Here is a 16,361-nt window from a genome sequence, read left to right on the forward strand (position 1 = left end):
CGCTGCGCTGAAGCGTCCGGTGTGAACCCGGCGTTAAGGCCGAATTATAGTCGGGTTGCACGCACGCAACACGCCCCTTTCGAGCCCTCTGCGGGCTTGCGTGCGTCCGCCAATTTTTCTAACTACACGACAAAGCGACGCGAGCCTCACGCAGCCCGCAAGGCTTGTGATTGGTCTGCTTACTCCATCCCGTCCGGAGTCTAGTTTCCGGTTTCATGCCCCATAATACGCGGAAATCACGGAAGATTTAGAAGAACGAATATGGACCAAATAGAAGAGCAATTGGCAGAAGAGATCCGAAAGTATGACCACTTGTATAACCCGTCACTGACTGGCCGATTTGTCCGCCAGAAATAGGCTATGAGGAGCCGGAGTGGCGATGTAAATAAACAGGCCACGAAGAAGAAGATGTCTCTTCTTTGTGTGTTTTGTCTTTGAAAAAAAACGTTACTCCGCCTAGGGTTCTGGCGGTGAATTGCGTTGCAACACGCGCAGCACGTTAGAGAAGTATAAACCAAAACGAGTCCGTCGATGCAGCTGCGTGGCCTTCCGCGGTTGCAGTCGCAGGACTATAATTCAGCCTTTAGTAAATAACTCACAATGCGTTGCTTAGCATACGTCACATACTACGTTGCTCTGATTGGTTGTAGGTCTATCCAATTGAGCGAAGAAGAATTTTACTTCCTGGTCAGTTGAAACACGCCCCATAATCACAGCCCAATGGAGCGGTCTCAGACTCACAAGTTGGCAACACTGGCTGGGGGGGTCTCTTTGGTTTCTTGGTTGCCATTGGTGCATGTGTTACACATAAACATGGTCAGTGGTTTATGTAAGAAAAACCACCGACTCCAATCAAAACGTTTGTTAAACCTCGTTCCATGATGTGATTGTGTTCTTACATTGAAACAGGTTGGATTAGGCTCCACTTCCCTGTACAAACAGAGCAACAGTGCATGTTGTAGCAACACTTCCAAAGTTGCTCTATACCACGGACCTGGCAACCCACTCTGCACCGGAGGCTCGTTCTCTCGCGAGATCACCGGTTGCTTAGCAACAGAAGTCAACAGCTCTGACCCGCCGTGTTCTTCTTGAGAGGATTCACTAACTATTATACTATAACTATACACCCGCTGTTCAACACGCATGATGGAGGTAACTTCTCTTTCTGACACTTGTGTTAACAGAGTGCGGTTCATATGACACTGGTTGTTTTTCTTGTCATAAAAATACGCTTCAACTTATTGAAATATGGTCAATGTGACGTCAGTTCACTCCTTCTAATGCACAACATGGGTCTAACAAGTCCCGTATTGATTAACTGTGTTATTTCATGCATGGCTGGGTGTTTCTTTGCTATATTCTTTTATAGCGTATTCTTCCTTCTTCATTAAGGAGACAGCTCATTTGATGACGTACAAGATGCTTCGCATATGTCGTCGAATGAATCTTCTCCCTTTAGGAGACACAACAACATCTTGATCCTGTGGAACATAGGCTAGGGTCACTCCATCAGAATCAAGACCAAGAATTGTTACTTTGATATAAATTGCTACATTTTAAATGTGGTTTGATGAGTGGAGTCCCTGTCTCACAGCTCATCTCTCCCATGCTGAGTGTGTGTCTCTGCTGTCCCTGCAGGAGACAGGACAGGGAGCAGAGGACCCTGCTGACTCTCTGGAGGAGTTCCAGATGGTTCTCGGTGAGCTGGTTGGGGACGAGAGCATGGACAGGATCAGGTTGGAGTACGAGAAGCTGATCCAGGCTCTGAAGAAGTCGCGGGAGAATGAGAGGAGGCTGATGTCCAAATGCAGGGAGCTGAACAGTGAGATTGTGTCCAGCTCAACTAAAGTCGTAGCTGCCCTCAAACTGTCCCAAGAAGATGAGTCAACTATCAACTTACTAAAGAGGGTAAGCCGTCATGGCCACAACCTGAGAGGCTACTGTAATGTGCATTGTGGCTTATTTATTTGTTTAAGATTATTTCAAATACAGAGGTTATAAAAGTATAGAATCATAGGCTCGATAAAAAATACACATGATTAGGACCAATTGCACTATTAAAAATAAAACACAATAGTATCATGATATTTTTATCCAAACCAAGCAGGACATCAGATCATTTATATGTCTCTCTTTTTAACATAGACAATGACACAGAGAAATCCTGAATTCACATATTCGTTCCACAACATAACTCCCATATATTTAATAGAAAACTGAATATCGTATATAAATTACACCTGTCTGGTTGGGTTATTATGGGATTTGTAAATATTAACAAAACTAAATCGAATACTTTAAGATAAATATGTTGTCTTATATTTCCTGGTAAAAAATGTAATCTCATATTTTATACTCAGATAAATTTAGTGACATAATTGAAAATAAAATCAACCTGTTCTCTGCGAAATAGTTGACCAAACCTCAGAGTACTTAAAAACATGAATTGATTCATTCTATAGAAATTGTTATGAAAAATGTTTTACTTTGCTCAATGTCATATTTTCTGCAAATAATATGAAATGACATATTTTACATTTAATGACAACTTACTTCTCTGAAACCATACTAAGTAACTGAGAATGGTTTAGTATAGTGTTGAATGGAGGTTTTATCATTTCTTCTCTGAACTCTGACAATATCAGTTCAATGAAAGTATTTAATAAAAATTGTACTTTGCCCACACTGAAGGAGCTGGAAAAAGCTTGGGAAATGATCAAGGCTACTCATGATCAAGAGAAGAAGGATAACGAGATCATCAGGAAACTAAAAGACGACATAGAGGACCTAACTACACAAACTGACAAACAAAAAGGCTTCCCTACACAGCAGGAGCAGAAGTGAGCCATGTGTGATCCTTCCCACCCTCTTAACAACGTATTGTTGGAATTCTGTGAAAGTAAATGGAGCCTACTGCGATCTTCTTTTCAGTGATCTACTAAAAATGAACGAGGAGTTGACGAAGGATCGGAATCAGCTGCTGACATCTGTGGAGGGCCTGAGAGAAAAATTAAACAAGGCCACGGTCACCCAGCAGGAGATAGAGGCTCAAAGACAGAGTGCTATAGAGAACTTGTCTCAGGTGAATATGGAGAAAACACTCAGACAGGACACCAATTGACTTCTGATGTCATTCTAATCAATGGTTGAGACCGAGTTTTTTTAATCACAAATACATAAGAATTGGTGAAAACATGAAGAAAAATCTCATTTTAAATTATCATTAGAACGTTTTTTTCACAGCACTGTCACCACAGCAATGACTGCACATGGTCTTACTGTGTCCACATGAGGACTGTTACAGTTTGCAGGCAAAGGGCAGGACAATTGAGAAGGTAGGAGATAGGTGGATTCTTACAATGCAGGCCTAGAGAGGACAGGCAAAGTGTGAGTCTGGTAGGATGATAGGGCAGGCAAGCTCAAAGTACAAATTTTAAAAAAGACAAAAGGAACAAAACAGGAACAGAAAACGACAGGAAGTAAAACTGAAGCATTAGGAAAACCATTAGAAACATGATTTCACTATATTATATTAAGAAAGTGAAATCAAATCCAGCTGAGTTGTTCTCTCTGTTTCCAAACCCAGCTCCAGCAGGAGCTCCTGGTACAACAGAACGAGATTTCCCGCGAAGTGAGGCTGAAGGAGAAGCAGGATAAGGAGGTGAAGCTGCTGCATGTCGACTTGGAGGCCAAGACGGCCGACATCAAAGCTCTAAATCTACAAGGTCAAAGATCAAAAGAGGAGCAGCTGAGACTGGAGCAGCAGCTGAAAGAGCTAAAGGTGAACACTGGAGTGGGATGCATACTCTTTATGGTGTCACAAAACGATCTTATATAATATTTATCACCTTAGTTGAAAATATAGACAATCGTGCAGTTGTTATTATTGTTAAATGTTTTCTTCAATGCATGTGGCATGAAAAGGGTTGATTTATATATATATATCTGTGCATTTGTATTTTTGTACAGTGTGAATATTCATATAAGCCTCTTAATCCGCCTTGGTAAACCTCTGTATTAGTCATGTCAGTGCATCACTTTCTTTATAGGCCGGTTGACTACAACATACAGTGTGTGTAATAACAGACACTTTGCCTACTACGTAGCAGAATGCAACGATCCCTTTTATCCCACGTCTCAATCTCCCTTGTGACTGTGCAGATCCTGAATGAGCGATCTACCAAGGAGCTGGAGCAGGTGCAGCTGAGGAACGCCAAGCTGCAGCAGGAGTGTGAGAAGCTCTCGTCAATCAAAGACCATCTCTCGCTGTCTAATCTGCAGAACGCAAATGAGCTCAAGGTATACATCTGTCCACTGACTCACCAACACGTACGCACACACACACACGCAGACGCACACATACACAATTTTAAATGTGAATGGAATAGAGTGTTGAAGTAACAGCAGTAATAGTGGGTTCACACCTAAAAACCAAAAAAACTGATGCTTCATCACTAAACATTGAAATATGACAGAATGGTTGTTCCCTCAGAACTGATTTTCCATTATTCTTTGTCAGGTCACTGTGGTTAGTTTGGTGAAAAGGTCATAACAATATTTATTAGTTTTTTTAGGATGTTGTGTTACTGCCCTATTCGGCCGTTAGGGGGCGCTGCAGTGATATGTAGTGAGGAGGTGCGAAACGGGTCTGCTGTGTTTTATTCTCAAAGATTTAAAAGTCAGCAAAAAAGAGAAAAGGAAGATTATGTTTGTCTTAAGCATTTGGAATGAGTTCTCTGAAGGCTGCGGTCAGAGGAACAGACTAAATTAGGACTGCTGCCCTCAGGAGAATACTGTATCTGATCCACTCTCCTTGTCTTACACCCTTTCTCCCTGTTGTGTTTGTGTAATTGTAACACAACTGTTAGATGAGAGACGAGGAGGTGACTCAGTTGCGTCAGGCGATTGCCAAACAGACAAAGATGAGAGAAACCATCCAAAAGAACTTAAACCAAATGGAGGAACAGAAAGCTGACGTGGAAGTGCAGAGGGAGACACTGACAGCTCAGATCGCTGGTCTGGAGAAAGGTAAGGGTTCTGGTCTCTGGGGTCCCAGTGTGTCCATTCGTCACTGCAGCTTTTAACTTTCTGTCATGCTTTTGACATTCCTTGTGATTACTAAGAGCACAACGCAAGGTGCTGTTCAAATAGACAATAGGCTAATAACTTAAATCTATCCAAATTTCTATGAATCATCAATTCATATAAAATGGATATGAACAAATGTTTCAAATCTTATTATGTTGTGGCTTCTCTACACAGTATAGTGAGCTCTTTACATTTGTTGTATCATATATACAGTATGTACCATATTACAGTAATTAGCTGTTATCACATACTGGATATACATTTCAAAGTTCTGCGAAAGTCATTATGTTCATTAGGATGCATCTACACAACTGAATGACTACTTGCACTGAAATCACTTAAAGAAGGAATCTCTCTAGAGCTTGTGTGAACAAGTGGAATAATGGCGTTTACCAAGAACTCAAGTATCAATAACTGTACACACTGTATATTAAGACAGTCATTTTAATACAGTCCTGACTATTGTATATTTGTTAACTTGAGTACATACAGTTGCAATCAGAAATATTCAACCCCCCAAAGATTTTAAGGATTTATCAATTTAAGTTGACAGAATCTTGCTCTTTGAGCAAGATTCTGCTTCGGATGACTTCTTTATGAGTCGAGTGATACAGAAAATCAACACGGAAAATGCATGATGTAGTATTTGTGTGTAGCAGTATATTTTGTTAAGATAGCCATGTCACAATTATTCAACAATATTATTTATAATATTGTTGTATTTAAAGCTGTCTGACAGTTTTTTTGTCCTAAAGTTGAGTTGAAACATTATTAAGCCTTTGGGAACTCTATTCTGATCCTTCATTTATTTCAGCTGTGATGCATATACACTCCTGATCAAAATCTTAAGACCAGTTAAAAAATTGCATGAATTTGCATTTTGCACTGTTGAATCTTAGGAAGGTTCTAAGTAGAGTTTCAAAATGCAAAAGAAGAAATGGGAACAAGAGTCCAAAAGTTGTGAGCAGGCAATTTATTGAAAACAACAATTTAACTGAAGTAGACTGTTCATCAGCTGATCAAAAGTTTAAGACCACAGCTCAAAAAAAAAAAAAAAATCCTAAAACAGAAATTAAAGTGTCGAAAACTGACTCAGTAATGAGTAGCTCCACCATTATTGTTGATCACTTCAAAAATTCGTTTTGGCGTGCTTGATGCAAGTGTTTCCAAAAGGCTAGTGCGAATGTTGCGCCAAGTGGTGAAGATGGCTTCACGAAGGGCATCCACTGTCTGGAACTGAAGTCCATTTTTGTAAACTTCCCTTGCCATCCATCCCCAAATGTTCTCAATTGGATTAAGATCAGGGGAACACGCAGGATGGTCCAAAAGAGTGATGTTATTCTCCTGGAAAAAAGTCTTGGTCAGACGGGCATTGTGAATTGGAGCGTTGTCCTGCTGAAAAACCCAGTCGTTACCACACAGACGAGGGCCCTCAGTCATGAGGGATGCCCGCTGCAACATCTCCACATAGCCAGCTGCTGTTTGACGCCCCTGCACAACCTGGAGCTCCATTGTTCCATTGAAGGAAAAAGCACCCCAGATCATGATGGCGCCCCCTCCACTGTGCCGCGTAGAAAACATCTCAGGTGGCATCTCCTTGTCATGCCAGTAACGTTGGAAGCCATCAGGACCATCAAGGTTACATTTTTTCTCGTCAGAGAATAAAACTTTCTTCCACCTTTGAATGTCCCATGTTTGGTGCTCCCTTGCAAAGTCTAAACGGGCAATTTTGTGACGTTGAGGGAGATGTGGCCTTTGAAGACGTTTCTTGTTTTTGAAGCCCTTCCTTCGCAGATGCTGTCTGATGGTTATTGGGCTGCAGTCAGCACCAGTAATGGCCTTAATTTGGGACGAGGATCGTCCCGTGTCTTGACGGACAGCCATTCGGGTCCTCCGGCTCAGCGCCGGTGAGATTTTTTTGGGTCTACCACTTGATTTTTTTGTTCCATAACCCTGAGGATCTTTTAAGAAATGCTAAATGACTGTCTTACTGCGTCCAACCTCAGCAGCGATGGCACGTTGTGAGAGGCCTTGTTTATGCAGTTCAACAATCCTACCACGTTCAAAGACGGTGAGCTTTTTTGCCTTTGCCATCAAGAGATCTTCAGTGTGATTACTTGACAGGAAATGACATGGAATCCAAATTTTTGCACAGATTTTGGCTTTTAAAGGCTGTGGTCTTAAACTTTTGATCAGCTGATGAACATCCTGTTTGAGTTAAATTGTTGTTTTCAATAAATTGCCTGCTCACAACTTTTGGTCTCTTGTTCCCATTTCTTCTTTTTGCATTTTGAAGCTCTACTTAGAACCTTCCTAAGATCCAACAGTGCAATGCAAATTCATGCAATTTTTTAACTGGTCTTAAGATTTTGATCAGGAGTGTATAAACCCCACCCATGAAGGTATTCAAGGTGAGTTGCAATCATGGGAAAGACAAAGGAGCTTCAACAAAAGCTGAGAGAGGAGATTATTTCATCACACTTGAAAGGTCTTGGGTAGAAGAAGATTTCCCCAAAAAATGATATTCCAAGAGACACAATTGGGAACATTATAAGGAAGTTTAAAACTGATGGAGCAGCTTCAAACCTGCCTGGCCGTGGAAGAAAGCCCAACATTTCATCAAGGACCCTCAGCAACTTAATCAGAACAACTCGTGAAACCCCTGAGTGACTGCAAGACACGTACAGGATGACCTGATGAAGGCTGGTACAAGTGCTTCAGTGGCAACTATAAGACGTGCACTGAATAAAAAAGGACTTCATGGCCGGCTTCAAGACACACTTAGCTCTTGACCACAAGGAACATCAAAAGTCGACTAGAATATGCCAGGAGGAATTTGGATAAGACTACTGAGTTTTGGGTGACAGTTCTATGGACTGATGAAACCAAACTGGAACTGTTTGGACGTATGGACCAGCGGTATGTCTGGCATGTGAAAGGCCAGGCCTAGGACCAGAAGAATACCATCCCCACAGTCCAGCATGAAGGTTGGTCAAAGATGATGTTGGGCTGTTTTTCTGCAGCAGGAACTAGCAATCTTTATTGTGTACATGGCATCATGGATTCACAGAAATACCAGTCCATTTTAAAGAGGAACGTGATGCCTTCTGTTGACAAATTAAACCTTGGTGATCATTGGACTTTCCAGCAAGACAATGATCCAAAGCAAAACCTCCAAGTCCACCAAAGCTTGGTTGCGAAAAAGATCCTGGAACGTCCTGGAGTGGCATTCACAGTCACCAGATTCAAATTTGATTGAAAATCTTTCGTGGGATTTAAATAAGGCAGTTGCAGCATGGAAGCCATCAAACATCACTGATCTAGAGGCTTTTGCACTTGAAAAATGGGCAAAGATCCAATCGAGAGGTGTAAGAAGCTTGTCCGCACTTACTGAAAACATTTTTTAGAAGTTATAAAAGCTAGAGGATGCGCCACAAAGTACTGAAGCTGGGGGGTTGAATAATACTGCACATGCACATGTGTTGAAAGAGTTACATTTTTCATTTGAACTTTAAAGTTAAGTCAACTTCTGTTGTTGTTTGATTCCATTTATTGTCATTATCTGTCATCCACATCACTATAATGTCTATTGAGGTGAGGGGGTTGAATATTTCTGATTGCAACTGTATATAAGCTTGAAGGACTTCTTAAATAATGGTGTGCATTGAACTGCAGCTATTTTCTTCTGACATCCTCAAACCATATCTGAAGAGATAATTAACTAACAAACAACGCATGTATTTAATAAACCCATAGCAATCTACACATGGACACACAACATAAAGATATAAAATATATTCGTATTTTCATCACTATCATTTAAGTTTAGAATCCAGTATTTAGTCTGCATTAAAAATCCAGAATCCAGAAAATGTCAGAGTTTGTAAATGGAAACTGTGTAAATAGACCACAGATATGAGCTGCTGTTGTTTTGTAATACATATTAAATGGTCTGTATTTACCTAGGGTACATCTATGTGCAGCACCTTTTATATCACACATCACTCACACAATGCTGTTGCAGCTGACGGGGGAAATTCAAGGTTCAGTGTCTTGCCCAAGGAAACTTTGGTGCGCAGAATAGAGGAAATGGGGATCAAACCACAGACTGTCTAGGTAGTGGTCGACTCGCTCTATTTCCTAAGCCACAGCTAAAGACAGTCCCCAGGGTTGGAGTTGGTATATAAGAACAAAAAATGCACCATTGCATAGACCAATGCCATAGACATAATTGATAGGGATTGAGCTATTGTATCGGATCAGCTGACAGAACAAGAAAAGATTATTGTTATGTATTTTTACTTAGCTATATGTTTATGTTGTGCAATAATAGGTAGACTTGATGTTGGCTGATTATTAATAATAATAAACCATGATTATTAAAATAATACAATTATTTATTAAAAATGATACAATTATTAATTAAAACGATAAGGTTATCAAATAAGAATAATGAAATTATTAAAGGAAAACAGGACAATTATCAATTAAGAATAATACAATTTTGTAATTATAATTTATAAAAGACGGGGAACCACCCTGGTATCAGGGACCAACAATCAAATGTAAAGATCAATCTCATTTAGATCCAGTTCAATTAGTAATCTCAATATTTACTATTTAAGGTTATATAATAAACAGTGAAGATAATAGAGTTCTTGACAGTGTAGAGGTTGGAAAAATTCACTTATGCAATATTAATGAAAGAACATTTGTGGAAGAAAAATATTTTTATTATGAATAAGTATTATGAGTATAAAAACACAAATTACCAACAATGTACTATCTAAACCAAAATTTGTATGTGAGTGTGTGTGTCTATGTAAGTCAGAGTGCTTCCCAAAATGGTTTCTGGCCAAAAGGATAACACCTCACAGGTCCTGGGCCCAGAGTGACCAATAGGAGTGAACCTTGTGGCTTTTCACACCTCTTGATGAAGTTGAGGAATCCTGGGAGACTGAGTTCCCTGTGCTCTGGCTTTGTCAGGAAAAAAGAAACATGTGGTTTCAGGCTTTTGACTACACATATAGGCCGAAGGGGAGACCTTTGGTTTCAAAACACTGTCCCAACATTTATGTCCATCTATTTCTCTCACATGTAATGTTCCCACTGTCTTAATTCCGACATATAAGTTAAGCTTCTTCTTTTAATTGTAGAATGTGCATCAATCTTCACGGAAAACTTTCAGTCTGCAAAATGACTTAAGTCACATTGTGACAATTATTTTAGGAGAGAGCTTAGTTAGGAGATAGCTAGGTTTCTGCTTTGATCATCAATACAACTGTCTGCATCTTTCTCCCTGCAGAGCTTGAATCTTCCAAAAAGCAAGTCGAAGCTGACAAGAAAGGCACAGACGAGCTGATCCGAGAGAGAGACATCATAAATAAGGTATATTTATGCTGTATTAGTTCTGAGCACACATTTCTCTCTTTTTTGTTCTACACTTGTGGATAATAATTAGGCAGTAAACTACAGTTCCTCTTTCTCAATCAATCTAAACCCTTTGTCAATGCCAATTTTCAGAACCAGAATGAAATGTTATGCTTCACAACTTTGTGGTTGTTTCTCCATCAACAGAACATGATTAAAGCTGCACATTCGACTGAGAAACAGCAGAAGCTAGTGAAGCTCCTCGAGCAGGACAAGACAACGCTGGAACATGAGATCAATGGATACCGGCAGGAGGGCCATAAACAGCGCAAGATCATCCAACAGCTGGAAAAAGAGCGAGACCGCTACATCAATGAGACCAGCAACCTCACGCAGAAGGCAGGTTATGCAGAGGACCTAGCTTCCTGGATTTCATTGTTTGTCCTGATCTTCATTTTACAATATGTTATAAAATCCTAAGCCTATCTGCAACTCTCTCCTCTTCCACAGGTGCAACAAAAAATGGCTGATGTTGAAGTGAGAGAGGTGGAGATATTTGATTGGAAGAAGAAGGTGACTGAGGCAGAGTACAAGCTCAAGCAGAAAGAGAACCTGCTGGATTCTGTTGTGACTGAAAGGAACCTCTACAGCAAAAACCTCACAGAGGCTCAGGTAAGAGTGATGAGTTCCTGTCAGCCATTATCTTCAGAACTGTAACATCATCATCCAGTCAGGAGTGAGTCAGCTGCAGACTGCCAGTATGCAGTTATGTTTGGAGTGAGTTTTCATTTTTCTGTAGTTTCTCCTGTTTATATTATGTATTGGCTACAGTTTGAAAAGTGTCTGTGGTCGGAAAAAGTTAAAATAATGCTCTTTCATAACCATCGTTTTATTGACCCTCATGGAAAACCTCATGAGGTCAAGGAAAGAGAGAAAATCCAACTCCACTTACACTTGAAGATAAAAAATAACATTTATTAACAACAGAATATACTCACAGACTTTACGGTACAGTGATAAACTTTGTGCTGTGTGCACAGTTCAGGTTAAGTTTCCTGTCCCTAACAGAATGACAGGTACTAAGAGAAGATGTTTTCAGTTTAAACAGAGGGAACAGCCCATATTCACAAATCACAATCTGTCTCATAGGGCTTAACAGGGTGCAACATCCTTTGGCCTTAACCATTAACAACAATAGGGAAAAACTACCCTAAAAACCCTATTAACAGGGGAAGACAAACATATAAACCTCAGAGAGCCACTTGTGAGGGATCCCAGGACAGACAGAAGTGCAACAAATGCTGTGTTTTATTGAAAATGGTAGTAAAACCAACAGGACTAGTGTAGATGTTTTTGTGTAGTGTGTATGTGTGTGTATGTGTGTGGTAAGTTGTGTGAATGTGTCCTCACCTGTGTACTTGTTGGCATAGGCAGTTGATGGTTTGTCTTTATAGGGGTTTCGCCGGTGGGCATAGGGTAGGGAACTAGTACTAGTAAAATACATCTGTGTATTTTTGTAGGTGCTGTCATGAAAACGTGTTTTATTGTGGGTTTTTTGATTGTCGTGAGCTTGTTATCTTCATGCACCCAATCTTTTGTGTCTGTTTTTTATTCTTTGATCAAATGTGTTGATCGTATCTTCATGGCAGACCTCGTTCTTGCATTGCCACACTCTTTTGTTACTTGATCATCAAGTATATTATATATATTGTATTAGTTTGATTATGAACTCTGAACTAATTTGCTTGTTGTTCACTGTGACTCCTGACTGGAGAGATATGACAGAGAAGAAATCAGCTGTCTCTTTTTCAAAATGTGTGTAGGTCTACTGCTTTGAATGTTGCTGCTTCAATGAATTGTGGAAGAGCATTTTCTCCTTTCCCTTCATAGAGGATGGTCTGGTGTTTCCTGTGCTAAAGAGAAAGAGTTAGGAAGCATGGAAGCTCCTCTCCTTATCATTTAGAAAATGTCTGCATCATTTCATTCGGTTAGGAACCTTCCTAAGTTAAATGCACCCTATGTCTCCCTCTGCTTCAGGAAGAGATTGGAGAGAACAAGGGGAAGATGAAGACCATGAGCAACCATATTGAACGGCTGAAAGACGAGATCACAGGGAAGGAGCTGGCCCTGGCCAAAGATCTCGCGGAGCAAAGGCGCTTAGAGAAGGACAACGACTCCCTCAAGGTACTACTGTCTGCCTCAGTGGTTCTTAGTCAAATCAAGCCATGGAAAGTGGGTTTACGCCTCCTGATCAATAACAACACCCATTCCATGTATCTGTGTGTCCTGTTACAGGTGGAGCTGAAGATGATTAAGCTGCAGCTTGAAGAAACAAAGCAGAAGGTTGAAAGTCAAAAAACAGAGGAGCTAAAACTGCAGAAGACTTTCGCCGATGCTGAGGCTGACCAAGTCCAGCAGAAGAAACAGCTGGACCAGGTAAAGATGATGAAGGAGGTAGATGAATGACCAGTACAGGGACCAGAGTCTAATGATCTAATGAAATGTTGGTGAAATGTCTCTCTAGGTGATCAGAGAGCGGGACAGCCTGGGGAAACAGCTGCTACGACGCAACGAGGAGCGCGCCCTGCTGTATGAGAAGATCAGGATCCAGCAATCCATCCTCAGCAAGGGCGACTTCCACTACAACCAGTGCATGGACGACGTCCGTTTGCTCAACCTGGAGATCAAGAGGCTCCGGCGCAAGAAGACCATCATGGACAAGACAGTCCCCCACACTAAGGACCTGAGGTAAGACAGGGCCTGGTCAGGATGAATAGAAATGACAAGAATTTGGAATAGACAAGGCGAGACAGGACGGTACTACTGCGTACAGAGAGCAGGATGGATAAACAGTGAGCTAACCTGCAGAGTGTAGGTTAAAAGTGCTCTCAACTACATAACCTGACAGACTCTGCCCTATTCATTCATTGTCTTACATTAGAACTAATATTTCCAACAGACTTTTGCATTGTGAATGATGGACCTCTGGCCTCTTATTTTGCTGATATTTGTCTTGTTATTTGTTTTTCTCATAAGCAACAGAGCATATTTCCATTAAGGGGGTCGTTCCATGATTGTATGAAGCTGTATAGACCGGCTGTGTGAAACCCCATGGGCCTTTTCTGTTGCAGGCGAGAGCTGTTCCACCTGCAGGGGGAGCTGCTCAGAGAGAGGATGAGAAACGGCGTCCTCGAGGAACAGCTGAAGCCCATAAATATTCACAGATGGAGGCGACTGGAGGTGAAGGACTTGTTGAGTGTCTGTGTGGGTTAGCTTAAAGCCATTGCAGCTTTAGCCTGCTCAATTGGTTCATCTCTGCCTCCCAGTAACATGAACAGAGTAGCAGAGTTAACCCCTGGACTCTCCCCTGCAGGGCAGTGACCCCGGCAAATATGAACTCATCCAGAAGATTCAGGCCTTACAGAAGAGACTTATTGCCAAGTCACAAGAGCTTGAGGAACACGAACTCCTACTACAGGTAAACAGTGGACGCTCCGTCCTCAAAGTGCAAACACAAGCACACACACACTTACACACCTGTAAGGTTAGTCTTATACTTGAAAAATACCTTTTTGAACAAGCAGAGAAAAATACAAGTTTACTTTTATCAATAAATGATAATGCTGGTCACAGTCTTTTTATTACCCCCCAAAAAATGTCCAAAACCAAGACTGCACCAGTCTGTATACTGTGTATTCAAGTCATGAATAGATACTTTCACTTTTTACTTCCTAAAACAGCTGAGCACTGTAGTTTTTAACAACGGTTTCTTGAAAGAGGAACATAAAGTGTAGTACAATTCTTGTTAGAGCCTATTTTCATTGGTTGGATAACACATATTTGTTGTGTATGTGGGTTTTTAGTAAAAATTAAACTAGTGTTTATGTGCTGAGGAAATAAAGTAACATGTTATTCAGTTCAACAGTCCTACTCACTGGTGTGTGTAATAGTTTTTGATCATCGATGGAGCTCCGTGACTTTGGATACACACACAACGGTTGTGAGGAGGATATATTCAAATACCTCTCGATGGGATTTGTTGACATCAATGATAGTTCTGGTTTTATACTGTTATTTTCTGAGAGGATATAAATATTCAATTAAATGTGAACACTGTGCTACTTAGTCCACAACTACAGATTGTGACTGGAGACTTGAACAGTGATTGCATTATTGTTGTCTTCCTGCTTTCCAAAAAATATAACACTTAAAAATATCTGACTTTGACTCTATTCAGTGATCATATTTGGAAAGACCAGCAGCACACCTAAGAATGGGAGGGCATTTCAAATATATTTTCACTAGAATGATTTAGGTCATTATTTAAGTTGTACTTAATCTTTGTTTTCTTGTCATAAACTATCATGTATTCCTACACGACTTTAAAGCGGCCGAGGCAGGTAACAAATCCTGTGCAGAATGTAGACAGAGCGGGGGCAAGTACACTTTGTCTCCTTTTCCTGTCTTATTTCTTCATGTTTGCCCACCAAGGAAAAGGAGAAGCTGTATGTGGAGCTGAAGCAAATCATGGCTCGTCATCCTGGTCCAGAGGCGGCTGAGCAGCTCCAGCAGTGTCAGTGGCTCCTCAGAGAGAGAACCACCAAGCTCAAGGTCCTCACTCACCATCATCTCACAGTCCATGCATCCCTCTCGTTGTTTGTTTTGTTGTGTTCCACTCCTCCATGTCCTTCCCGAGTTAGGGACTGTATGTCCCGCCTCTTTGTTTCCATTAAAACTGTGTTAATCAAGCACACTCACTCTGTAAACGTCCACACACACTGAAAGTCATTTTATTTAAGCTTGAACCATGAAGCCTTTTATTAGAATCCAAGCCACAGGTTTTTTTACGCATGTTTTTTTTTGCTGAAGTTGGCTAAACACCTAAACATAATGCAAAAAGCATGTTTTTCAAAAACTGTTGAATTTTCTGTTATATTTCTTTCTGAATTCGCAGGTGCTGATAGCAGAGCTGAAGATGCTCGACTCCAAGATGAACGAGTACAAAAGTGAGAATCAGAGATTGGACAATGAGCTTGCGAACATCAAGAAGAAGTACCTGAGTCAGAAGAAGCTCCAGAGGTGAGCTGCTGCTTTGTTCTTTACATGTTGTCTCTGCAGTAAATCTGAGGGATCAGTGCAAACTGCTTGATTGTTGATATTATTTAATTTGATTTAAATGTGTCTCCTCAGTGAGCAGAGGACCTTGGCCAAGGTGGAGCCGCTGGAACGTCTGCCCCAGCTGAGCAGCAAACCTCACTATACTGGAGGAGGCTTCAGGACTGACAACCCTGTAAGAAGATAAGCGATAATGTTACAGATTATTTCGTAGTTCATCTATTTTTAACCTTTTTAATAATTTAAAATGAAACTTTTTTTTTCAATAAAAGTGTTTATTAGTATAAAGCAACCATAACCTTTCTGAACCAGATATTCAAAATATAGAAAGACTTGAAGAACGCGTTGAGCCTCAGTCATGTTCTTGTTATGTAATACGTTGTTCATGCCTGTGTCACATCCTGAGGAGACTTCCATTACTTTAGTTACTGCATGTATTTGACTTTATATATGGTGCAGATACTAATGTTTAACACAGTGTATCTTCAACAAATAGCTCTGTTAAGCATAAGATAAGCGTGATTATCCTTCTATCTTACATCTTCAATAAATAATCTCTATTGAGACTAAACCGGACTACGCAGGGTTGGAGAAACATGTGAAATGTTTTTTTAAACAGAAAAACAACTTTCAGCACTCTTTACGCTGTGCAAATATGGACAGGTATCCAATATGCAGCCAAATAGATTGCAAGGGATCATCAAATGAAGCATGTACACCTTCTCTTGCTCATTTATTTATGGGCCAACTGGAAAGTTTGCTAAATGCATAACTCATATTATCTCAAG

The 16,361-nt window shown here is 40.6% G+C and overlaps 1 protein-coding gene across 1 annotated transcript; it reads left to right on the top strand.

Annotated features, from left to right (window-relative positions):
- Positions 1 to 1,057: 1,057 nt before the first annotated feature.
- On the top strand, positions 1,058 to 16,086 carry cfap58 (cilia and flagella associated protein 58). The gene is made up of 18 exons (XM_053440755.1): positions 1,058 to 1,152; positions 1,639 to 1,908; positions 2,692 to 2,840; positions 2,932 to 3,082; positions 3,587 to 3,781; positions 4,162 to 4,299; positions 4,869 to 5,028; positions 10,394 to 10,476; positions 10,666 to 10,857; positions 10,969 to 11,130; positions 12,496 to 12,642; positions 12,754 to 12,894; positions 12,983 to 13,206; positions 13,590 to 13,698; positions 13,832 to 13,936; positions 14,950 to 15,069; positions 15,413 to 15,537; positions 15,649 to 16,086. Exons 1-18 carry the CDS (start codon positions 1,144 to 1,146, stop codon positions 15,758 to 15,760), a joined length of 2,592 nt encoding a protein of 863 aa, XP_053296730.1. The 5' UTR covers positions 1,058 to 1,143; the 3' UTR covers positions 15,761 to 16,086.
- Positions 16,087 to 16,361: the final 275 nt, after the last annotated feature.

This window comes from Pleuronectes platessa, chromosome 15 (assembly GCF_947347685.1).
Source record: "Pleuronectes platessa chromosome 15, fPlePla1.1, whole genome shotgun sequence".
NCBI classification, from domain to species: domain Eukaryota; kingdom Metazoa; phylum Chordata; class Actinopteri; order Pleuronectiformes; family Pleuronectidae; genus Pleuronectes; species Pleuronectes platessa.